The sequence below is a fragment of the Leguminivora glycinivorella genome, chromosome 17 (genome assembly GCF_023078275.1).
Source record: "Leguminivora glycinivorella isolate SPB_JAAS2020 chromosome 17, LegGlyc_1.1, whole genome shotgun sequence".
NCBI classification, from domain to species: domain Eukaryota; kingdom Metazoa; phylum Arthropoda; class Insecta; order Lepidoptera; family Tortricidae; genus Leguminivora; species Leguminivora glycinivorella.
In genome coordinates this window covers 18,801,951-18,827,732 of record NC_062987.1, presented here as the reverse complement: position 1 = coordinate 18,827,732, position 25,782 = coordinate 18,801,951, and the positions used below count along the sequence as shown (strand labels likewise).

General features: G+C 41.3%; 1 protein-coding gene across 4 annotated transcripts in view; it reads left to right on the top strand.

The window, feature by feature from the left end:
• LOC125235523 (SLIT-ROBO Rho GTPase-activating protein 3-like) overlaps positions 1–25,782 on the top strand; it is a 135,867-nt gene that overhangs the window by 96,747 nt on the left and 13,338 nt on the right. For all 4 annotated transcript variants that reach the window (XR_007178099.1, XM_048142100.1, XM_048142102.1 and 1 more), the window contains exons 2-13: positions 11,412–11,595; positions 12,572–12,750; positions 13,311–13,507; positions 14,586–14,714; positions 15,370–15,594; positions 16,289–16,471; positions 16,974–17,093; positions 18,408–18,657; positions 18,932–19,056; positions 20,406–20,599; positions 22,068–22,274; positions 24,485–24,612. Coding sequence is in view for 3 of the 4 variants with exons in the window: in XM_048142100.1 (XP_047998057.1) it covers positions 11,412–11,595; positions 12,572–12,750; positions 13,311–13,507; positions 14,586–14,714; positions 15,370–15,594; positions 16,289–16,471; positions 16,974–17,093; positions 18,408–18,657; positions 18,932–19,056; positions 20,406–20,599; positions 22,068–22,274; positions 24,485–24,612 (2,121 nt within the window). In the remaining variant the exon portion in view is untranslated. The remainder of the gene's footprint in view (positions 1–11,411; positions 11,596–12,571; positions 12,751–13,310; positions 13,508–14,585; positions 14,715–15,369; positions 15,595–16,288; positions 16,472–16,973; positions 17,094–18,407; positions 18,658–18,931; positions 19,057–20,405; positions 20,600–22,067; positions 22,275–24,484; positions 24,613–25,782) is intronic.

The window sequence follows — 25,782 nt, the reverse complement described above, 5'->3', positions numbered from 1 at the left end:
TTGATGCAGTCGAAAGCGCGAGAGAAGTCCAGAAGCACTAGTATCGAACCTTTTCCTTCATCTGAGGCCGCTATTATGTCATCAGTGACTTTCGCTAATGCTGTTGCCGTTCCGTGCATGGCGCGGAACCCAGATTGTATTTGTGGTAGGAGGTTATTTTCATCCAGGTACTTTTTTAATTGTTCACATACCACCTTTTCCATTATCTTCGATAGGACCGGTAAAATGCTAATGGGCCGCAAATCCTTACGATCTTCAATCTGGTTTGTTTTAGGTATAGGCCTAATTTTCGCCAACTTCCATTCTTCCGGGAAAACGCTTGATTCGATCGATACGTTTATCAGATGCGTTATGAGTGGAAGTGTTACGCTTAAAGTTAGACCTAACATGTCCATTGATATTTTGTCATGCCCGCTTGCTTTGGTTTCCACCGATTGTATGATTTTAAACACTTGATTTTCTGTCGCCTTCTCTATACAAAATATCTTATTAATAATTTTATTATTTTCAAAGAAAGCTTGCGTCTCGTGATCTGTTGATGTGTTTCCTGGTACTTCCAAGAAGTATTCATTTAGGTCATTCGGGTTACATAAGTGCTTCGGTATTTTAGGCTTATCCTTATCCCCCATTATTGAACAACCTCTAAGATGTGACCACATGTGTTTTGGGTAGCTTTTATTATTATTAATGAAGTAGGTAAAATATGCTGCCTTTTCACGTTCTATGGCTCCATGGGTATAGTTGCGCAAGCTCTTGTAGTACTCTTTATGCGCATTTTTATCCGTTTTCCGAGCTTTTGACCAGGCTTTGTCCCGCAAGTTCATCATTAATTTGACATTGTCCGTTATCCAGGGGTATGAGTTATTATTGATACGAACCCGCCTCAAGGGAGCGTGCGTTTCAAACAATGATGTGATTAGCAAGTTAAAAAGGCTGACTTTATCATTAATCCCTTCTAATTTTAAAATATCTGTCCAAGGCATGTTGTTCAGATCCGCGTTAAATACCTCTTTATCTATTTTATCCAAGCTTCGCTTATAAATATACTGTGGCAATTCTTTCGGTTTACTAATTTTTAGCTCCAACTTTACCATAGCATGATCACTTATGTTATGGTTGTGATGTATAGATACTGCTTGGCATAAATTGGGACTATCTGTAATTACTAAATCTAGTAAGGAAGCCGTATTATTCGTTATTCTGGTCGGCTCTGTTACTAGCTGATGCAAGCTTCTTTGTGACATAAATGTTAACAATTTTTTTGTATTAGGTTTATCCTGCAACATTAAATTCACATTGAAATCAGTGAGAATAAAAATACCATTACAACCCGTAAACATATCCATAGAAGCGCTGAGCGCGTCAATTGCGCTATCCACCGAAACCGACTCCGGCCTGTATGCAGTGCCAACAGCAAACCTACCGACCCCTTTTATTTTAATTTCCAACCACATTTGCTCCAGTTGCGATAAGGGGTGTGTGCATACCTTTATTCGAAGTCCCTGACGAGCATAAAACCCCACTCCTCCCCCTTTTTGACCACTAATACGTGTATTACTTTTTAGTACGTAGTTAGGTATCTTAGGCACAAATTGTTCCTCCCCCGCACGCAGCCACGTCTCATTTAGTGCCATTATATCCGGTTTGTACCGATCTATCAACGCTACCAGTTCGTCACGCCCTGTATTAAGTGAGCGCACATTTAATAAAGCTAAGGACAAACTATGTGATTTTATTCGTTTCATTTTGCATAAGTAAGTATATACTGTTTTACTATTTTTATAGTAGGGTTATCCTTGAAATTTGAGTATAAATAAATAAAAAACAAGTAAGTATTGACGGTATAATAATAATATGCAGGCATTTGACTTAGTGTATATAAATAAGTATATTGTTCGATTAAAAATATATAACATGCAGAGTTAAAATGATAAATTTGTGTATCTATATTATAATGATTTGTATATACATCTGCGCACACACATTTAATAATGGTCCCATGTTGTTTATTTATTAATTTCATTACCATTAAAAGGTTCGTATATTCTACGTATCTTATAATGAAAAAACACCCTTTACACATAGATAAGGCTATAGTACATTCTATTGAGTTGTTGTTTACAGTCTTAGTTAACTTACAGTTACATTTTTTTTCCCAAAAACACCGATCGTAGTATATTTTATGGCTAATATGGCTATCTATTTGCATTGCGCCGCGCAGGGTAGACCCACAACACGTACAGCGTATTGTTTCGCAGCCTTTTTCACAACCGCAATTGTCCAAGTATACATATTCATACCATATCTCCCTGTTTTCAGACCACTGCAGTACCCAACTATCATTGTACGTCTTCCAACCCCAGGATGATGGCATAGGCACAGAAGTAATATCCAGAATATGGGGCGTTGTTATACGACACGGAGTGCTGCCGATGTTGGTTAGGTACTAATTTATTTTCGGTAGTAAACAATTTCTTGCTCACCAAGTTGAACTGGAGTGAACTTTTCAAGCATGGCGATTATTCCTCCAGCCGGCGTATCATGCTTCCAATTTTATCATTTGTCCACGTGGATAAGACAACTGTCACTCTCACACTGACATACTTGCCAAAGCGTGACGGATGCTTTATCCACGTGGATAAGTGATAAAATTGGAATCATAATACGCCGGCAGGAAGACTTTGTAGTTACTGCGATGTTTCTATCAAAGCTGGTATAACTTAACGTATCAGACGTAAAAGCGTAAAAACCACGAATAGCAGTAGTACCTTATACTCCGGTAGGTTATTCTTATTTGAAGTCTTAAGAAAATATACTAGATAAGAATTGGAAATTTCCCAATATAATTAGCTCCATAGATCGCATGCTTAAATGCCAAATTGGGACCGTTCTTAACACATATTTTAGTGAGCAAGCATGGACTCAGGCTTGTTTACCGGTATGGTTTGGCGGCTGAGGCACTCGTAAAGTGTCGTTTTGCCGTCATTCCTGCCTCCATTTACATCACGTCCGATCTCGCACGTAACGCCCTGAAAGCCTCCACGGCTACAAACTGCGAGATAAACTCAACGAAGGGCATGGGACACTCTAGCATCCGTTACCACCCTGAACTCACTCGAGGTCTCACATGAGGCAAAGACCTTTCAAGGCTCTAAGCTAGGTCCAAACCCGAATCTGGCCACTGACTTTACGTCTATCCTTCACCCGAAGACTCCAGTGGTTTTTATTTAAATACCAAGACATCTGTATCGGAAGATGTGATGATACACGTGAGTCCCTGTTCCGCCATATCTTTTGCGCGAGGTACAATGAGGCTATCAGCTTCTTCCGGTTACGTTCCTATGGTTTACCCTGAAATAGCAGAGCAAATGTTCTCTGAGGAAGTAAATTGTTTAGAAAAAAAAATCACCACACTTATAACATCAACAGGCTATAGTTTCTGGAAAAAGTATTGTTGGTTGTCATGCTGAACAGTGTATTCCTGGAGGAATAATGGCCAAGCTTGAAAACTTGATCCGCAGACTCAACATTTATCGGTTAACTTGGTGCGCAAGGAACTCTTTCCAACCAAAATTAATAACCAGCATCCCACCAACATCGCCAGCACTACAAAAACATACGCTCCTTGTCGCAGAAAACAAGTTATTTTATACATCTGCACTGCACGGCACTGCCGTGCCCCCGCCAAGTCGAGCAAAAAGAGGCACGGCCGTACCATCCTTTTCTCGAAGCATAGATATTTCTGAAGCCCCCTACAGAAGTTGTCGAAAATTATCTCTGGAGTCCTCGGAAAGGACAATTGCTATTAATACAAATGTTATGTTATGTGCATTTAAGTTCTTTTACGTATTAAAATACAAATTATGTGAGGGTCAAGTTTACGGGGGTTATCTAAATATACCTAAACTCGGAATAAAAAACTAATAATGTTTATAAATACTAAAAACATTGATTCTGAATAGTAATATAGTAAGTTGTGACCAAAATAAATAATCAGTCTTGCGTGTATAGCGGTACAAAGACGTCTTTCAAACCCGCGCGCTTCATTTTCAATGCGTATAGTTCAAAAACTACTGAACGGATTTTAATGTTTTTTGTTTTATTTTGCAGATGTTAATATTAGATTTTATTTAAAAAAATAAAAATGTGACCATATGGTAGAAAAACTGTTTGTAAATTTCGTGAGAATAAAAAAAATGAAAATTTCATATTTTTTTATTATTCGGCCGCCATCTTTATTTTTTAAATGATTTAAATTTTTATATAAATAAATGTTTTAATACAAACTGATAGCTACCCCAACCATTAAAATCGGTGCAGCCGTTATGATTCCAAAATTGTTTACATCACGTGCGAAAACGTCTTTCAAATCCGCTCGCTCCATTTAAAATGAGTATAGTTCAAAAACTACTCAACGGATTTTCATGATTTTTATTTTATTATGTAGATAATATTATCAGGTTTAATTTAAATATATAAAAATGTGGCCATATGATAGAAAATTTATTGGTAAATTTCACGAGAATGAAAAAAATAGTTTGAAATTTTCATATTTTTCTTAATATTCGGCCGCCATCTTAAATTTTTTTATGACTTTAATTTTTTATATTAATGAACGCTTCAATACGATGCGATAGACACCTCAACCATCAAAATCGGTGTAGCCGTTACGATTCTATAAATTTTTAAAAATATGCGGCCGCCATTTTGGAAAATGTCCGCCATCTTGAATTCTAGTGGATGAAAATCGTGTTTCCTCGGATGAAATCATTTATATTGGTCCCTAGTATCACTGTGCAAAGTGGCTTGCTTTCTGCATAAAATGCAGTTTTTTTCCGTAAGCCCTATGACTATATCACGCAACCGTGCTAATCTAATACCGCGGATACCAAATATTATTCAATTCAAGTAATAGATTGTCAATAATTGAATTTCAATGTTCACGGCAGTAAGTAGCACTATTTCAATACAGTTCTTTTATACTATATTAATCCATAAAGGTCATATTTTACCAATAAACATACACACAAACGCACTTACTCACACTATTGATATTTATGTGGATTACGGTCGGGAGCCACCGCGGACCCCATTTTTAACCGACTTCAAAAAAGGAGGAGGTTCTCAATTCGACTGAATGTTTTTTTTTTTTATTATTTTTTTGTATGTATGTTACTCGATATCTCCGAGAATCGTGGACCGATTTTCAAAATTTTTTTTTTGATCGAACCGGTATAACCCCGAGATGGTCCCATTGGCACCAAGTCAGGGTCTGATGATGGGATCCTGGAGAAATCGAGGGAACTCTTCAAATGTTATAGGCACATGTAATGTTTTTAGTATATTTTTCAAAGGTACACCAGTATTTACGTCTGATGGTAATAATTTTATGTGGCTGAGCTGATGATGGAAGGTCAACTCCTCAATGGTTAGGAGTTTAAGGATAATTATTTCACTACTGTACATGTATTCGGACTGATACATATAATATCACTAGGAACCACTAAAAATCAACTGAGCTGATGATGGAAGGTCAACTCCTCAATGGTTAGGAGTTAAAGGATAATTCTTTCACTACTGTACATGTATTCGGACTGATACATATAATATCACTAGGAACCACTAAAAATCAACAAATAAATAAACTTTTTAACAAAAAATAAAACCGCCTTCAAAAATAAGCGCGTTACAAAACACGGAGAAACTAAAAAGGCAAAAATAATAAACCTTTCAATTCAGATTTCTTATCGTATTGCAATAAGCTAAACATCCAAATTATAAACAATTCAATTATTTTTGGAGTCGGTACCAGCCTGTGTATGGTTGGGTGGGTCAAACAGGCAATAGCAAGGCGACGAACAGGTCTGGTACCGACTACAAAAATAATTGATTTGTTTATAATTTGGATGTTTAGCTTATTGCAATACGATAAGAAATCTGAATTGAAAGGTTTATTATTTTTGCCTTTTTAGTTTCTCCGTGTTTTGTAACGCGCTTATTTTTATCCACCTCAAGCAAAAAATTGGATAAGTTCGTTCGACTCGCCTATCAATGGTTCCGTAGGTACATACTGTAGTTATAATTTACGATTAATTTTATATTTTTAGTTTTTTGAATTTTCCCCTGCATTTCTAATGTACACATACATTTGTGTCGCTTAACTTCAAACTTGGGTAAATCCATTCTGCTATAAGGTTGATTTTCTTTCAATCATCAATATTATATTTTTTATTTACCCAAGTTTGAAGGTAAGCGACACATTTCGTCATGTACAGACGTTATTATTTGTCAATTTTTTAGTTTAAATAAATAATAAGAAATACAATTTATAGCTTACCAACGGGAAGTACTTTATAAACTTTGAATTCTTTGAGAGTGACGAAAACCACGTTTATTTTGTGTGCCGTATTTTACGTCAGCTTTTGTTTAGTTGTTTTTTTTACAGCTTGAAGGATTATAACTAATCATTTTGATTTTACATAAATCTAAATACCCAAATTCAGCACACCATGCAATCAATTTATTTGATTCAAAAACCACAATTTATAATATTTTCCTCATACATCATGAAAAGGAGAGTTTTCGCTTGCGCTTGGCACGGAATCCTAAAAGTGTTCCATTTTCAAAAGCACATAACTTATGACCTATTGCTACGTGCACCTCTCCCCTCGCATCCAAGGACTCTTCATTCTGGCTGTAAACAAAAACAACCACAGAACTACACGGGAGTAACACTCAGTTCTACCTCACTCTAAAATGAACCGTAAACTTAGAAGTGTTGAGTGTAATATGAAAGTGGCGGTAGATTTGAATTAAGGTGTTTATGTAGGAACGATGTGTGACGTGTATGAGTTAAAAGGAAAAAATAATTGGATAGATTTGGGGTTTACTTTTGCCGTATTTTTTTTTAATGATTTATTATTGTGTTTAATTAATTGAGTCTGAAAGAGCTAGTGGTAGTTATTAATGCTCCGTACAAAACTTTATCAAATTGCATAACAGCAGTTACCTAATTAGTAATTAAAGCTTCCGCCACACATAAAGCTTTTTGATAGCGTAGCGTCAGCGGAGCGTTAGCAGAGCGCAATGATAGCGGTGCGCCGGCCGATCGCTGGCGTTCCGCTCGCAATCCGCGCGCATTCTGCTCGCAATCCGCGCCGGCGTCCGCTGGGCGCAACGCCAGCGTTCGTCCGGCGCACCGCTATCGTTGCGCTCCGCTACCGCTCCGCCTACGCTATCAAAACGCGCATGTGTGGCCGAGCTTTAAGTGGGTATGCAAAAAAGGCATCGATCGCGATATTTACATTATGTATAATGAGTTATCATTATTGGCTCAGACAAAATGACTGTCTTCTTATTACTGTTCGAGTATTTTCAAAGAAAGAGCAATGTTTCTTATGCAATCTTAGCAATTATTCATATGTACTTTAAGCGATAACATACATCTCATGTAAATGTAATAAGCTGACACTTTGATACCTAAATAAAGCATTTTTCATTTTCATTTTCATTTTCATTTTCTTCTTTCTGGACCCAGCTGCACCTTGTATAATTATTTTTTACGTAGGTATGTATAATAATTATTATATATAAAAAAATCTACTGAATTAGGTTACATTTTAGCAACTGTAGCGTTTAAGCGAGTTTTATTTCTGAAAATTATTTTCATAAAATATTCACGTTTAGAAGATTCCATACGTCACTCATTTTACTCAGGATATTGTCCGCGTTAGTGCGTTTTCACATTATCCGATCCGATATCGGATGTCGGAAGGATTTCTAAGGCAAAAATCTAAGATGGCGGCTTAAATGTATCTGATATCGGTCCTACATCCGATATCGGGTCGGATAATGTGAAAACGCACTAAATAATAATGAATATAGCAGCAGTATCGTTTCTACAGTCGCCAATCAAATAAAACCTTCTTTTTAAACATGTCTGATATCGGATATTTTTTTGGAACATGTCTGATATCGGCCTCGAGGTTACGATATAGGTGCCTACTGGTTACTCAATCGTCGAGACAATTTTAGCACGGAAACAAAAATTGCAACAAATTGACGCATTTTGTGCAAATTGTCGCTTGTCAATATCAATTGGACTTAAAATTGAAGGCGTTTTGAGGGAATCAGGAACTGTGGGATCGGGTCAGTGACCTTTGGTAATTAGAGGAAAACGGCCGTTTTATGGTTGTTTTGCTTTATGTGAAATAAACTCAGTTTTATTTGTAGTGCTTGGGCGTTTGTTTTGCAAACTATTTTTAGTTTGTATCGTTTGGTGATGTAATTTTCAATCTTTGTAAGTTCATTAAGTACTGTCATCAAAGTAATTTGGTTAGGTTGATAGTGTTTAGTTATTATATAATTAAGGTCAAAGATTATAACCCCTATCGGACTTAAATATAATCGTATTAAGTGACCCTACAAGGGCAACTTTACTAATAGTTACACTTGGTTACACTACTCTCGAAAGACCCTTAACTAATTAAATTTTCCCTATTAGTAGGGGGAAATTAGCTAAAATTACGGCATAATTAATGGAAAGTTTTTTTTAATTGAAATATGTACCTTATAGACCGAAGTTATTTTTCATCAACCCTCCCCACCCCTCCCCCCTCTGCGTCACCCCTCTACCCTCCCTTAAAGTGCCGAAAATGCGGTTTTTCTCGATTTCTGACAAAAATGTTGAAGATACAGAAAAAGCGCGTAGGAACAAAGTAATCCTTAATAAATTTACTACAAATCATTCATTAACACTTTGGTTCTAGCACTTATAGTTTTCGCGCGATCCGTCACGAAAGTTGGTCCTTTGCTGCAATTTTCTTTAATGAATGTTAAGTTTTCGCCCAAAATGCTTACGAAATCGTCGAAATTTGTTTGATATGACTAAAATATTGTAACTCATGACTAAAATAAATTAAGGGGGAAAAATCACTACCATGGGTGGAATTTCCAATATGTCTTGGAATTCCAGTAACTATTTAAGACGTAATATTTTCACGGTAGTAGTCGCTAGGAGTACCATTGATCCATATAGTATATCGATGACTGGGGATGAGCTTTTGGTAGCTGTTGGTAGAGCCCTGGAGTATCAATCCAGAATCCGTGAGTTCAAGTTCCACCCATGGTAGTGATTTTTCTCCCTGAAATTCATTTTCAGTTTATAATATTTTAGTAATATCAAACAGATTTCGTAAGCAATTTGGGAGAAAACTTAACATTCACTAAAGAAAATTGCAGCAAAGGACCAACTTTCGTGATGGATCACGCGAAAACTATAAGTGTTAGAACCAAAGTGTCAATCAATGATTTGTAGTAAATTTATTAAGGATTACTTTATTAATACACACTTTTTCTGTATCTTCAACGGTTTTGTCAGAAATCGCGAAAAACCACATTTTCGGCTATTTAAGGGGGGGAAGAGGGGTGACGCAGAGGGGGGAGGGATGGGGAGGGTTGATGAAAAATAACTTCGGCCTATAATGTACATATCCCAATCAAAAAAAATCTTCCATTAATTATGCCAAAATTTTCATACATAACTTTCCAGAAGCAACGTACTATATGGAAAAACTTTGCCGGCTTTCCCCTCAACCTTGTACACAATGTATAATATATGTATGTACTCGTAAATCTAAAATCTACAGATCAAAGAGCAATATATGCTTCAAGGGGCTCGTTATATTGTTTTGCTCCTTAAGGACCAATTTCCGATGACCTTGCTCGGTAACTCGGGGATTTTAGCATTTTCTGTACGTACGAAATTGGCAGTCAAGTGGCTGGATATTCTCTTGATTATATTTGCAGTAATGTTTTAGACAACAGAACTTTTATAATAAATGTTTCATGTGATGTTTGAAAAATGCATGTAATCAATTTTCAATAAGTCATCTCTTAAGAGGTTCGCAGACAGTGTTGTGTAGGGCTATAAAAACACTACTTAACTTATACGAGGATCCTTTGATGTTGCGCATATTATTATCCAAGATCAACAATGAGTGGTTAGGCATTATCAGGTAGCTTTTCTGTTCGTTTTCTGGCTATTACCATAAATTAAATATAACAAGATCATACCATCCCATACATTAAAATGCTACCGCCTACGAACGCGCTTACACTCCACCACACATAGATGGCGCCACAAAAAAAATGTCTTGTAGCTTTCGATTATACTTGTAGATGGCGTTAAGTGTGACTTTTGACATAGATTTACGGCTCGGAATTGACACTTAATGCCAATCTACAAATAATCGGTGGCAACAAGGCATTTTTTGTGGTGCCATCTATGTGTGGTGGAGTGTAAGCGCGTTCGTAGGCGGTCGCATTTTAATGTATGGGATGGTATGATATTCTATTACATTAAATAATATATTTAGATGCCAATGCCAACAAACTGTTATACAGTTTGGCGATAACTTTAAATTTTAAGGTTTTTTAGGGTTCCGTAGTCAACTAGGAACCCTTATAGTTTCGCCATGTCTGTCTGTCCGTCCGTCCGTCCGTCCGTCCGTCCGTCCGTCCGTCCGTCCGTCCGTCCGCGGATAATCTCAGTAACCGTTAGCACTAGAAAGCTGAAATTTGGTACCAATATGTATATCAATCACGCCGACAAAGTGCAAAAATAAAAAATGGAAAAAAATGTTTTATTAGGGTACCCCCCCTACATGTAAAGTGGGGCCTGAATTTTTTTTTCATTCCAACCCTAACGTGTGATATATTGTTGGATAGGTATTTAAAAATGAATAAGGGTTTGCTGAGATCGTTTTTTGATAATATTTATATTTTCGGAAATAATCGCTCATAAAGGAAAAAAAAGTGCGTCCCCCCCTCTAACTTTTGAACCATATGTTTAAAAAATATGAAAAAAATCACAAAAGTAGAACTTTATAAAGACTTTCTAGGAAAATTGTTTCGAACTTGATAGGTTCAGTAGTTTTTGAGAAAAATACGGAAAACTACGGAACCCTACACTGAGCGTGGCCCGATACGCTCTTGGCCGGTTTTTTTCTCAATAAATTGAAAAAAAAAAAGATAATGTGCACAGAAAGAGAAGAATCATACAGCGTGTGGATTCCATGCTATGCAGCAATGTACACTGTCCAACTTAATTTGACATGACATAAACGTCATGTCGTAATGACGTTTAAGTAGGTACGCTAATTGATGTGGACGTATTACATTGCGTGCTGAATTATTATGTATGAAAAAAAAATATTCCACCTAGTAAAAAAAAAAAAAACATGTGGTTAGGCTCCTTGGGTCCGATACTAATCGTTATTAAAATATTCGCCCGTATGGAATACACACGCAGTATAATCATAAAGTGAGACCTCATAAACAGGACACTTCTCTTTCCAGTCTCTGTAGATCAGAACCTTTCAACCCCTGATTGAAATATTTCTCTCTTCCAGATATTCGCGTTCAACTGACAGAGCAGACGCGGATACTAGAAGCACGGGCGGAAGCGGCGGCGGGTGTCGCGGCGGAATTACACGACTATTGCCGAAGACGAGCCGAACTTGAGGCCGAGTACTCACGAGCTCTCGACAAGCTCGTCCGAGCGGCGCATCAGAAGCATAAGGAGCATAAACACAAGTAAGATACTCGTAATACTAGAGGTAAAAACAAAGGAAAGCAGGTGTCGCGGCGGAATTACACGACTATTGCCGAAGACGAGCCGAACTTGAAGCCGAGTACCCACGAGCGCTTGACAAGCTGGTCCGAGCGGCGCATCAGAAGCATAAGGAGCATAAACACAAGTAAGATACTCGTAATACTAGAGGTAAAAACAAAGGAAAGCAGGTGTCGCGGCGGAATTACACGACTATTGCCGAAGACGAGCCGAACTTGAAGCCGAGTACCCACGAGCGCTTGACAAGCTGGTCCGAGCGGCGCATCAGAAGCATAAGGAGCAGAAACACAAGTAAGATACTCGTAATAAGAGGTAGAAACAAATGAAAGCAGGTGTCGTGGCGGAATTACACGACTATTGCCGAAGACGAGCCGAACTTGAGGCCGAGTACTCACGAGCGCTTGACAAGCTCGTCCGAGCGGCGCATCAGAAGCATAAGAAGCAGAAGTTACTTGATAGGCGAAGTTAGTGATATAATGACGTCATAGCAGTTGCACAATTATTCCCGAATACGAGCCGAACTTGAAGCCGAGTACTCACGAGCGCTTGATAAGCTAGTTCGAGCAGCACAAGCATAAGGAGCAAAAACACGAGTAAGATATAAGTAGACTTACTATTGTCGAAGACAGTCTGAACTTGAAACTGAGTTTGGCGGTCTCTTGACAGGCTACTGAGGGCCACTTGCACACACAGTTGACAGTTGACAGCCCACTGTGGTTGGTGCAAGTGGGCCTGAGAGTCGCATATCAGAAGTATAAGAAGCAAAAACACAAGTAAGGTAGATGTAGCTATGAAAAAGTTAACGCTGAATATCTTCGAGAACTTAATATACTAGTTGTAAGACATCAATAACGACACAGTTCCTTTAATGCTCTAGGATGAAACGAGCCAAGCTGATCAGAAATCTTTCATTTTCTGACTTGTGTCCTTCTTTTCCAGACGCGAGCAATGGTCGCTAACAGGCGCCTACGCGTGCTGGCAAGCCGCGCTGGACAGCACACGGTCCCTATCCAAAGACCATGCAACTTTAGCAGCATTATATGGAGGACAGTTAGCTTCAAGGTTGCAACGGGCGGCTGATGACGCGCTGAGGTTACACAGAAAATGTCGGGATATAGGTAAGAAAGTTATCATAAGATGTCAAGCTCCTACTAGAAGCCGCTCTGGATGGATAGCATACGGGAGATGTCCAAAGACCATGCAGCTTTAGCAGCATTGTACAGCGAGCAGCTGGCTTCGAGACTGCAACAGGCGGCTGATGACGCGCTGAGGTTACACAGAAAATGTCGGGATATAGGTAAGAAAGTTCTCTAAAGATGCTAACGGTCGCTAGCAAGTGCTAGGGCATGTTGGAGCCATACTATACAGCTCAGAGAAGCTGTTCTAATACCATGAGGCTTTGGCAGAATTATACGGAAGGCAACGCATGACGTGTTGAGGTTAACAGAAAAAGTCGGAATATAGATGAGAAGGATATCTGCCTTAAAAAACGTAATTGGTGTAAGGAATTTTTGAGTAGCACTAACAAAATCTTAGCATCGAATGATCGGAATTCACGTCATATAATTGTTTTCGGCTTCGCCTCAAATTGTTGGCCTCTCTTTAACACCCGTTGATACTGTAACTATTTCACTCAGTGGTTTCACTGTCGTTTAAAAATTTAAATCCATCTTTTCAGTCCTGGAGCGGCATGAAGAGGTAGGAGCAGCGTTAGCCGACGCTGCAGCCGCGGGGAAGGCCCAAGCGGCAGCCGCAGCCGAGTGGCGAGCGGCGGCAGCAAAGTTGAGGCATGCTCATGACCAGAAGACACGGTTAGCTGCTGCTGACCCTCCGAGGGTTAAGAAGCTGAAGGCTCTGGATAAAGAGCTTGAGAAGGTCAGTAACTGTTTTTTGAGATGATGGGGGATTCTGTGCCTGAATTGTCTAACAAAGTGTGAGGAATAGCAGCAGCTAAATAGAGCGCGGCGGCAGCGAAGCTAAGGCATGCTCATGACCAGAAGACACGGTTAGCTGCTGCTGACCCTCCTAGGGTTGAGAAGCTGAAGGCTTTGGATAAAGATCTAGAGAAGGTATGTTAAGAGTTCTTGAGGAGTTGGGTGACTTGGCATCCATACGTGTGTAGTCTAACGAGGCAAAATTACGAGTAAGGCCTACTCTTGACCACAAGGCTAGGCTTATTGCCATTGACCCTCTTTGGGTTAAGAAGCTTAGGTAAGGCTCTGGATAAGGAGTTAGAGACGGTTTGTAAATCTTTTCGAGAGGATGGGTTACCTACTTCGTAAGTACATACGTAGTGTAACAAGAGGCAGCGAAGCTAAAGGCATGCTCATGACCAGAAAATGCGGCTGGCTGCCACTGATCTGTCTAGGGTTAAAAATTTGAAGGCTTTGGATAAAGAGCTTGAGAAGGATAGTAATAAAAAAATAAGTAGTAGCTTCGCAACAACATAAATAAAGCTGCTGCCTGCCTCTCTGTGAACAGATCTCCGGGACTTGAATCATGTCTGAAACGATTCAGCTTTCGACATCGAATTAGAGAAATGTTGTTCCTTCAAAGTTCCAACAAGTAATGGAGGGGCAGAAACTTACATCAAGCACACTAAAACCTTTCCCACTCAGATCCTTCCACTTTAAGAATCTAGAATCTTTAGAATCTGTAAATAACCCTGCATGCATGTTAGTAGCCCCCGTGTGGTAAAAGGTTAAGAATTTCACCACCCCTTTCTTCCCGTGGGTGTCGTAGAAGTCGACTATGAGATACAGGTTAAATTGCGACGTAGGCTGGAGGCTGGCAACCTGTCACTGCAATGTCAATTTTCATTTTTTTGCAACCCCTTATTTGCCAAGAGTGGCACTGTAGGTAGTTTCATGTCCTCTGCCCTGCCTACTCCTTTATAGGATATAGGCGTGATTGTATGTGTAAAGCTAGTAGTTAATGGTTCTGCTTGTTACAGCGACGCGGCCGACACAGCGAGGCGCGCGCAAAGGCCCTGCGTGCAAGAGCGGACTACGTGTTAAGTTTGGAAGCCGCGAACGCGACTCTGCAGCGGTACTACCTTGACGACATCCCCGATATCATGCTTGTAAGACACTGTTTTATAGTCTCGCTATAATGATCATAAGCTTAGAATCAATTTATAAGAATTCAGGGCACAGGCTTTCAGTGCAGACCAGACTAAAAACTAAAGAGTTGGTGACCCTTTATTAGTAACATGACACACTGGCTTTTGCTTGCATTGATAAGAAGAAAAAATACTGTTTAGCGTGAGACGAACTATTCTAGCACTCTGCCATCCGAGTCACAGCAAGAGGCCGTAAGCTCTAGCACAGTATAAAACCAGTAATAATTCTTCTAACACATTTCGCGCCGCACGGTTTGTCCTTGAGTAGCGCTCGCACGCAGCCACAACGCAGCGAGGTGCAGAGAGTACATGCGAAACCGGAGAATGTCGCGTCAGTACGCGTCGTGCTGTGTGGCGCTGCCGTGTCGTGCGCGGCGCGTGCGAGAGAGCCAAATACTAATCGCGCCGCCGCTGCCGGAAATTAACTACTGAGTCGTCCTTATACTGTGGCTCTAGTCTCACCCATAACAGAAAACTGGTGAAACAGACCCGTAGACAAGTGGCCAATCGCTGATGATCCTTGCCTTGAATTCTGTGTCGCCACGGAGCATAATTGCCCCTTCTCTACGGAGCTATGGTCTAGATGTTTCTGTAACGTATTTTTTCATGTCCCCAGTGCATGGAAGTCGGTTTCGAAGCTGTAGTAGGCCGATGCGTCCGCACCGCCGCCGAGGCAGAAGCAGCGAGAGCAGCGGCCCTATGCGCCGCCGCCGGCGCCCTACGTGGCGCGGCTTCAGCCCTGGATTCTTTAAAGGATAGGCAGAAGGCGTTGGACGCTCATGCCCCGACTTTTGCGTTGCCACGACCACTGCCTTACCAAGGAACACCTCCGGAAGAGCAAGTGAGTGTTTTAATCGACTATTGTATGTTCTTCCATTTTGTGGGCCGCCACTAGCGCCCTGAGAGGCGCGGCTTCGGGCCTTAGACTTCTTTAAGGATAGGCAGAAGACGCTCGACGCTCATGCACCGACTTTACCGTTGCCACGATAACTGCCTTATCAAGGAACACCTCTGGAAGAGCAAGTAAGTTTTAAGCTACTACCTCATTTTACCGTCTTTCAGAAAAGGCCGACTCACTACAATGTGCGTGGTTTCGGTATTAACTAGAGTCCTTGCTTTTCAGTCGGTGCTTAGTTTAAACTGTGAATTGAAGGGGAAGCGGAAAAGATTCCTTTTGTATCTCTGTACGTTATTAAGCGTTTTTATGGGAACTAAATACTCTTATTAGTCTACATAAAAAAAAAACTGGCACAGTCGGTAGGATCTCAATTTTGCCGCCCATGGACACCCGAAACACCAGAGGTGTTGGAGGTGCGTTGCCGGCCTTTAAGATGGGTGTACGCTCTTTTCTTGAAGATTTGAAGGTCGTATCGGTCCGGAAATACCGCAGGCGACAATTCATTCCACAGTTTAGCTGTGCGGGGCAGGAAGTTTCTGGAGAAACGCACAGTTGAGGACTGCCAGCCATCTAAATGATAGAATTTAGATAAATTCAATGAAGTAAAAATTCGAATAACCTAAAATCTCTCTTGCAGGATCAAGAAATGCGTGAGTTAGTAAACGGTGCAGCAGAAGAGCAGGACGCAGCAGCTGCAGCAGTGGCCGCAGAGCTGGCGCAGCGCCTGCAGCAGTTGGAGAGCGGCGCGAGGGCTTTAAGGGCCGAGTGCAGGGAGAGCGCCAAGACGCTGGACGCGGCCGAGGCGGAGCTGGTCAAACAGGTATGTATGGTTGTAGCCTTTGGACGTCTGCAACTCGACAGAGTTTAGTCGTTGAGTTCTGACTCGCATCGGGAATACGAGGTCGGATTAAAAAAACTACTAGTATCAGATTAACGCGACGCACGCTAGTGCACGATTCATATGTTCACTTCGCGCATCGCCATTGTCGCTCTATGTTATAAAAGGTTTTTTTTATTTTCTTGTTAATAGTGTGTTTCTAATCTTTTGTATTAAGGGTTTTACTTTACTATAGGAATCACGAACAGCTCAAGGCTGTACTGGCAGGGTCGCCATGTAATCTGAGATGTAAATATCAGTTGTTTATATTTACATCTCACATTACATGGCGACCATGCTCGGAGTATAGATCTTTAATCTCTTATATAACATATGTACGTGCTCATATAAGTCTAGGCAATGTCGCGATGCCGCAATGTTGCGGCGTGGCTAGAGGCGTGGCGGTTAACAGTATTACTATTATAAACCGAGTATCTTGCTTCAGATGGAAGGCAGCCCAGCGCAGTGGGAAACAGCGCGGTTGTTCGGTCCGGACGCACCGGCGCCGCCGCCAACAGACGACCAAGAAGCGCCGCGGAAGGAACAGGAGGACTACTATCTCGCGGTTAGTCTTTAGTTTCTAGAAGGAAGGCAGGTTAGAACAGCAGAAGACTATACTGCTATTAAGGCTGGATGCGTCAGCCAATTAGGAGGCACCGCGAAAGGAACAGGTTTATTTCGAGGTTAGTCATAGGTTTTCGTATAGTCTGATTCTTAATGTAAAGAGATTTTATACTAGTGTCTAGAGATGGGCCGAATATTCGGTATTTGGCATATTCGGCAAGTTTTTCAATGTTTGTATTTGGCCGAATAGTTTGGTTATGTTGCCGAATATTAACCGAATAAACAAAGTAAATTTATGCACTAAATTATAGGAACATTAAGAGCCTTAGTACCCATTACTAATGTATGAAAAGTTTTTAACTCTAAGCCAGGATTTAGAATATGGTGGAACCGAATATTCGGCCGTATGTTTGGTTCGGTAACAGCTGAACCGAATGTTCGGCCGAATATTTGTATTCGGCAAAGTCCATATTCGGCCCATCTCTAGTCACTAGTGTCTTTTGATCGTTTGAGGGTGCGGTTTCGGCCTTAGACTCCTTGAAGGATAGACAAACGACGCTGGACGCCATGCGACCACATTGCCCTTGCAACGGCCTCTGCCCTATTAAAAAGACCTGAAGAGCAAAGTAAGTGTTTTAATTGATTATTGTATGGTCTCTCATTTTATGCGTGGCGTCCTGCATCCTGAGCGGCGGGGCTTCGGCCTTAGACTCCTTAACGGATATACTGGACATACAGAAGACCCTGGACGCTGTGTAGTCGCGCGAACGTTGCGTCAAGCGACAGTTACAAGGTTGATTAGATGTGACGCTGAAGGGAAGAGTGCAATAGCGTTCGTCATTTTTTTTATATAAACGGGCTTACTCGGCCATAGACTAGCCGAAGGCAAAGACGTGGCCTACGATGGAGTTCGCCAGAAGATGCCCGTTCACCCTAGATTTGAAAAGTAAAATGTGCGAACTCCCGAAGTTGAAGCTGATATCGGACCTGACTATACTACTGACTTGTATTGTATTGTAGACGGGCGATTTTCCGCAACTCGATGTCTTGCGCCTATTGTGTGGGGGTGGGGGGGGGTTGGCTAATCCTGCCATCCCAATTCCTCGAGAAATCCTACCAGACCCTTGATGTTGAGTAGGACCTCAGGGAGGTCTCTCGGAGATCCGAGATATTTTGCCCTGTATGAAGCCACCCCGCTCCAGCATCACGTGAGCAGCTGTTTCCTCTGTCTCCATGCACCCTCGGCACAGGGGACCGTCCGTAGCACCTAACTGACTTACTCCATACTTAAATTTCCTTATTTGTATGAACACAGAAGTTCCGGTCATATGTGTCAAGCGCGGGGCGGCTCGCGCGGCTGGAGAGCAAGGCGGCGTGCATGCGCGCGCGCCTCGTGCGCCTCGCGCCCGCGCCCCCGCCCGCCTCGCCGCCCTCCCCGCCGCGCCGCGCCGCGGCCCGCCTGCGCAGGGGACAGTTCGCCGCGCCGCTGGACGATCATCTAGCCGCTGCGAGGGCGGACTTACCGAGAGTGCTGACGTCGTGTGTGCGAGTTATATCCAGCTATGGTAAGTCGCTCGGTTAAGTAGTAGTAGTAGTAAAACACTTTATTGTACCAGAAAATAATACAACACACAGGAAAAAGAGCTTATTATAAGTACAAAGGCGAACTTATCCCTTTAAGGGATCTCTTCCAGTTAACCTTAAAGCCAGAGGTAACAGGTTCGAGCCCTGACGGAGGTGTGTATTTTTCCATTTTTCCTTTAATTTAAAAATATATAATATCGCTCGCAGACGTTTCTGCATGATAAAAAACAAATTTAATAACTTTTTTGTTCGCAGGTCTACGACATCAAGGTATTTTCCGCGTGTCAGGGTCTCAAGTGGAAATGCAAGCGTTACGCGCGGCCTTCGAACGGGGAGACGACCCATTGGCACACGTTAGAGACGCCTCAGATATTAACTCTGTAAGTATAATCCAAGACATATACAACCTGTTTTTATTGAATTCCGTTAACTTTAAGGGAAGATTCTTTAGATCAAATACAATTAATTTCTCTAAGAAACTAGCGTCTTAACTCTTACGGTTATTGAATTATATAATAAAAAATAAAGATAATTACTGAACATGTGTGTGACAGCCTTTACCAATTCCTAATGTTACTTGTTTTGACATGTGCCGTCAATCACTTGACACTGATAATGAACCTAGGCTACGTGTCGAATTTAACGGAATACAAAAAAAATACACTCCGTATAGACAGATAAAGTAAGAAAAAAACGTACCTCAGTACCATACAGAAAAAGGTACGGTGGCTTAGATGGCATTACACCTTTGGGGTACGCTCAGCTAGATGGCGCTAATATTATTTGACATTTTAACACATATCAACCTAACAATATGGGCCAAATTGTCAAAACTGAGGTTCAAAAGTTTTAAGCCTGTGTCAAGAGATGGCAGTATATGCACTGTGATTACACATTTTACTTCGACAGTAATTCTATAATACTCGATCCTCTTTGGTATAATGCAACCACAGAACCGCCGAACGTGTCACATTCTGTTGAAATTGTTACTTGCCTGTGATAGGAAATATGTCTCAGTCCCTTGAGTGTTTGTAATTTTTGTGTTGCAATCAAATATCACGTAACGAGGCATGTTTTGGTTGCCCTTTTAGTGTATTGCCAGGTACTAATCTTCAACTCAATCCTGGTGCCGTAGCCGAATGGTATTTCTGCGACGCGAAACGAAAACGAAACGCCGCAAAATATAGTCTGGCTCTGTCGCGCTAATACGCAAGAGCGATAAAGATAGATATCGTAGAGCGTTTCGTTTCGTGAGCGTTTTTGCCATTCGGATACGTACCCTGGTCCTGGTATATCTCTTTTTCTTTTTCCCACACCTCTTTCCGTTACGCGAAGTCGACTTTTGTAGATATAAAGGGGTCGATTTTATAATATTGTGCAATTTAGTTGTAAATAATGAACTTGATAGATAACCATTCTGCATAATAAAACAATGCTACTTAAAGAAAATTTCAAACCCTATGTTTTCTTGCCCAAGAATTGCTTAGTACTTAACAATAAAAAAAAATGCGATTATTACCATAACACAAAAATAGTACAGCAATGGAAAAGAAAAAAACAAAATAAAAGGTAATATGCAAATTCACTTAAGCTAAGTAAATTTTTCGTGCTTGGTAAAAGGATTCAAGTCTCAACATGTGCTAGGTTATAATACCCAGCGTTGATAATTCGAGCAAGATAATCTTATTGATAATTAATACTCTGAAACTTATCTACCTACCCTTTCCAGGTATGTGGCCTCCTAAAGCTGTACCTCCGTGAGCTACGTCCACCGCTTCTGCCGCCACAACTACAAGAGCGCTTGCTCCGTCTAGCCGCGTTACCAAGCGACGCAGATTTTGTACGAAGAATGAGAGAATTGCTAGCGACGTTGCCAGCATCATCGGTGCTTGTTCTAAGATATCTCCTGGCGTTCTTGGCACAGTGAGTATTATAACTGGAACTTTAAGATACAGTTTGGGTACATTACTTCGTCTATCCGCGTTACTAAGCGACGCAGATTTTGTACGAAGAATGAGAGAATTGCTAGCGACGTTACCAGCTTCATCGGTACTTGTGCTAAGATATATCGTCACTACTTTTAAAAAATCTCGTATCTATCGCTGTTCCTCAAAGTTAAAACGCCGTAAGTCTATATGCATTCCATACATACTTACTACAATTTTCTTTTCATTGACAGACGAAGTTTTTTTTAAAGTAGTGATGATATGTTGGCGTTCTTGGCACAGTGAGTATTATTAAGTATTATGGCTCAAAGATAGATTGGCTAAGTCACCTCTCAGTCTAGTGACGAGTGACTACTAAGCGACGACATTTTTGTTCTGCCAGTACCGTCTGTGCTTGTACTGCTATCTATATCTGCTGGCGTTTTTGGTACCTACAGTGAGTTGTATGGTGGTAAGGTTTATATTGAGTTGTTCAAATTGTTCATGCTAAGTAACGCGGGCTTTGGATAAGTTCTCCTAGCTGTCTATTAGTTAGTCGCTGTATGGCCGAATTATTAGCTCTGTTTCTTATCAATTATTAGAAAAGATTTTTTTACTACCGTGTCTGTGTTACCAGTGTTACTCACAGAATTATAGTTAAACCAAAATGAGTAGTTAGGTCAAAAAGTTTGTCCATATGAGAGGGCATTGTTTGGGCTGGTGTCCCTCTCGGACTTACTGACAATATCAACATTATTCAGTGACGTGATCACTGTCATAAATTGGGGATACCAGTCAATTTTTAAAGTTACTACCAAATCTACTAATACCCAATTGAAGGTATATTTTAATTATACAAATATTTGATTTATAAGCATCAAAATAATAACATTATAATTATTTGCCAATTCTTTAAAATATATCGAAACTCTAGTTTGAATATAAAATAATATAAGAAGTTATAAAGTCAGGTAATATACAGATAAAAATACTACTACTATGGTAACCTCATTAACACTGGCCACACGTGCGAGAGGGACACCAGCCCAAACAATGCCCTCTCATGTGGACCGTTTTCGCTAGTCTGATAGGATCACCTTTCGATCTCAGTGATAAGGTTCAATTTAGTATGGAAAAATGTGATTGCGCTGTTCCCTGTAAAGGTCTTTGGTGTTACTATCGTATTATTTATTTATTTAAGAAAGAAACAAACGGTCTTTTACAAAAATATTAGTACATAGTATTTCTAAAATCTAAACCTGGAGTTTCATTTATGTTTTAAATATAATGCAGTGCAAAACAGTGAGCAACACATTTTACCTTATAAATTTACACTAAGATAACAATAACTTTAGTGATGCTTATCCAATTCATTTACTTGTGTAAGTTTTCCTACGCGCAGTATAAAACCGAGTTGTTTATATGCCTTTTTATATTATAATTATAACCTCTATTTTTTTTTTCAGTTTAACAGAATACAGCGAGTACAACATGATGGATGCGTGGAACCTAGCCATCTGCGTGGGGCCCACGCTCCTAGCGGCGTGGGGGGAGGGCGGGGCGCAACTGGCAGCACAAAACCTGGTCAACGAACTAGTGAAGAGGACTATTATACATCATGCTGCGATATTCCCTCAGGATATCGCGCCACACGCGTTATATAAGCGTCCCAGGTGGGTGTATATGTGAACTATATGGGACCAGTGGGGTGTATGCGTGGAACTTAGATATCTGCGTGGTACCCACGCTCCTAGCGGCGTGGGGCGCACAAAACCTGATAAACGAACTAGTGAAGAGAACTCTTATTCATCATGCTGCGATATTCCCTCAGGATATCGCACCACACGCGTTATATAAGCGTCCCAGGTGGGTGTATATGTAAACCATATGGGACCAGTGGGGTGTATGTGTGGAACTTAGATATCTGCGTGGTACCCATGCTACTAGCGGGTGGGGCGGGGGCGGGGCACAATTAGCAGCATAAAACCTGGTCAACGAACTAGTGAAGAGGACTATTATACATCATGCTGCGATATTCCCTCAGGATATCGCGCCACACGCCTTATATAAGCGTCCCAGGTGGGTGTATATGTGAACTATATGGGACCAGTGGGGTGTATGTGTGGAACTTAGATATCTGCGTGGGACCCACGATCCTAGCGGCGTGGGGCGCACAAAACCTGATAAACGAACTAGTGAAGAGAACTATTATACATCATGCTGCGATATTCCCTCAGGATATCGCGCCACACGCGTTATATAAGCGACCCAGGTGGGTGTATATGTGAACTATATGGGACCAGTGGGGTGTATGTGTGGAACTTAGATATCTGCGTGGTACCCACGCTCCTAGCGGCGTGGGGCGCACAAAACCTGATAAACGAACTAGTGAAGAGAACTCTTATTCATCATGCTGCGATATTCCCGCAGGATATCGCGCCTCACGCGTTATATAAGTGTCCCAGGTGGGTGTATATGTGAACCATATGGGACCGGAGGGGTGTATGTGTGGAACTTAGATATCTGCGTGGTACCCATGCTACTAGCGGGTGAGGCGGGGGTGGGGCACAATTAGCAGCATAAAACCTGGTCAACGAACTAGTGAAGAGGACTATTATACATCATGCTGCGATATTCCCTCAGGATATCGCGCCACACGCGTTATATAAGCGTCCCAGGTGGGTGTATATGTGAACTATATGGGACCAGTGGGGTGTATGTGTGGAACTTAGATATCTGCGTGGTACCCATGCTACTAGCGGGTGGGGCGGGGGCGGGGCACAATTAGCAGCATAAAACCTGGTCAACGAACTAGTGAAGAGGACTATTATACATCATGCTGCGATATTCCCTCAGGATATCGCGCCACACGCCTTATATAAGCGTCCCAGGTGGGTGTATATGTGAACTATATGGGACCAGTGGGGTGTATGTATGGAACTTAGATATCTGCGTGGTACCCATGCTACTAGCGGGTGGGGCGGGGGCGGGGCACAATTAGCAGCATAAAACCTGGTCAACGAACTAGTGAAGAGGACTATTATACATCATGCTGCGATATTCCCTCAGGATATCGCGCCACACGCCTTATATAAGCGTCCCAGGTGGGTGTATATGTGAACTATATGGGACCAGTGGGGTGTATGTGTGGAACTTAGATATCTGCGTGGGACCCACGATCCTAGCGGCGTGGGGCGCACAAAACCTGATAAACGAACTAGTGAAGAGAACTATTATACATCATGCTGCGATATTCCCTCAGGATATCGCGCCACACGCGTCATTTAAGTGGGTGTATTGTATGTGAACTATACGAGTAGGTAGAACACAACTAGCGATAGGAGTGGTAGGCGAACTAGTGAAGATAACTATTATTCAATATAGAGATTTTTATTTAATAGTAGAGTAGGGATAATTTTTAAATTTACTAACAAATCTATGGGATTACGCCTGAAATATTTTTTTTCATTTCATTTTCATTATTCATCATGCGCTGCATAAGCGACCCAGCCGAGCTATGCTTCCAATTTTATCACATCCACGTGGATAAGACATCTGTCACTCTCACATTGACATACTTTGCCACAGCGTCACGGATACTTTATCCACATAGATAAGTGTTAAATTGGAATAAGGCCCCATTTAGACGGTACGAGAAATCACATACGAGTTTGATTACTTATGCGGTATTTGATGGCTGTGCAAAATTGTATGTATTCTCAACAGCCCGCAGTGTAACTAAAATCGCATTCGAGTTCGCACGCCGTCTAAATCAGGCCTAATATGCCGGCAGGTAGGTGTAGATGTGAACCATATGGGACCAGTGGGATGTATGGAATCTAGCCATCTGCGTGAGACCTAACTTAAACGTTTACTTTCACAGTGAAGAGAACGAGACGGTAGCAGAAGAAGGAGAGAGCGCGGCGGGTTCTGACGACGTCGACGCGGCGGAGGAGCCCGACGTCAACGACGACCTGTCGCTTTATGACGACGACGATGATAACGACGACGGTGCGTATACCTATAGTTGTGAGAACGAGACGGTAGCAGAAGGAGAGAGCGCGGCGGGCTCTGACGACGTGGCGGAGGAGCCCGACGTCAACGACGACCTGTCGTTAATGACGACGACGATGATAACGACGACGGTGCGTATATCTATAGTTGTGAGAACGAGACGGTAGCAGAAGAAGGAGAAAGCGCGGCGGGTTCTGACGACGTCGACGCGGCGGAGGAGCCCGACGTCAACGACGACCTGTCGCTTTATGACGACGACGACGGTGATAATCGATCATCGACGGTGCAAATTCATTTATGCGCTTAAATCAATAAAATACAAAATCATATTTACATAATTATATAAGAAACTAAGACTAAACTTAAAAGCTAGCTAATATCTAAAATAGGCCCTTGAGGCATTGTAGCAAGGATACTGGCGACATTTCCTCGCTGTATCGCGATGCTGATACGTTGTGCGAGGAAGTCGCCACCTCTTCAGTCAAATACAAATAATTTATTATGAATAACATAAGTGTAAAGTGGTTATTCTTAAGACTAAGAATTTTATAAGGGATGATTGAAAAGACTCTAATGTGTAAAAGACAACTGATATTATCAGTATTTTCATTAGATCACCCATCATCCTTGCGTTATCCCGGCATTTTGCCACGGCTCATGGGAGCCTGGGGTCCGCTTGACAACTAATCCCAAGATTTGGCGTAAGCACTAGTTTTACGAAAGCGACTGCCATCTGACCTTCCAACCCGAAAGGTAACTGGGCCTTATTGGAGTTAGTCCTGGTTTCCTCACGATGTTTTCCATCACCGAAAAGCGATCATTATTTGACATCATTATTCTTCGAATGACAAAGGATGATCGCTTTTCGTTGATCATTATTCTTCGAATGACAAAACGTGCGGTTTAATTTTCAAATCTGTTTGTGGATTTGACAGTTTGGATTGTTTCCTTTACAGGAACTCCAGCAGAAAAATCTGATTATCTTCAATGCCTTCTGTATATTGACAGTAATTACTTATACAGCGTGTGTATTCCATACGGGCGAAAGTTTCAATGACGATTAGTATCAGACCTACACAGCCTCACTACATGTTTTTTTGAATAGATGAGATTTTTCTTTCATACATAATAATTCAGCATGCAATATATTATGTCCACATCAATTAG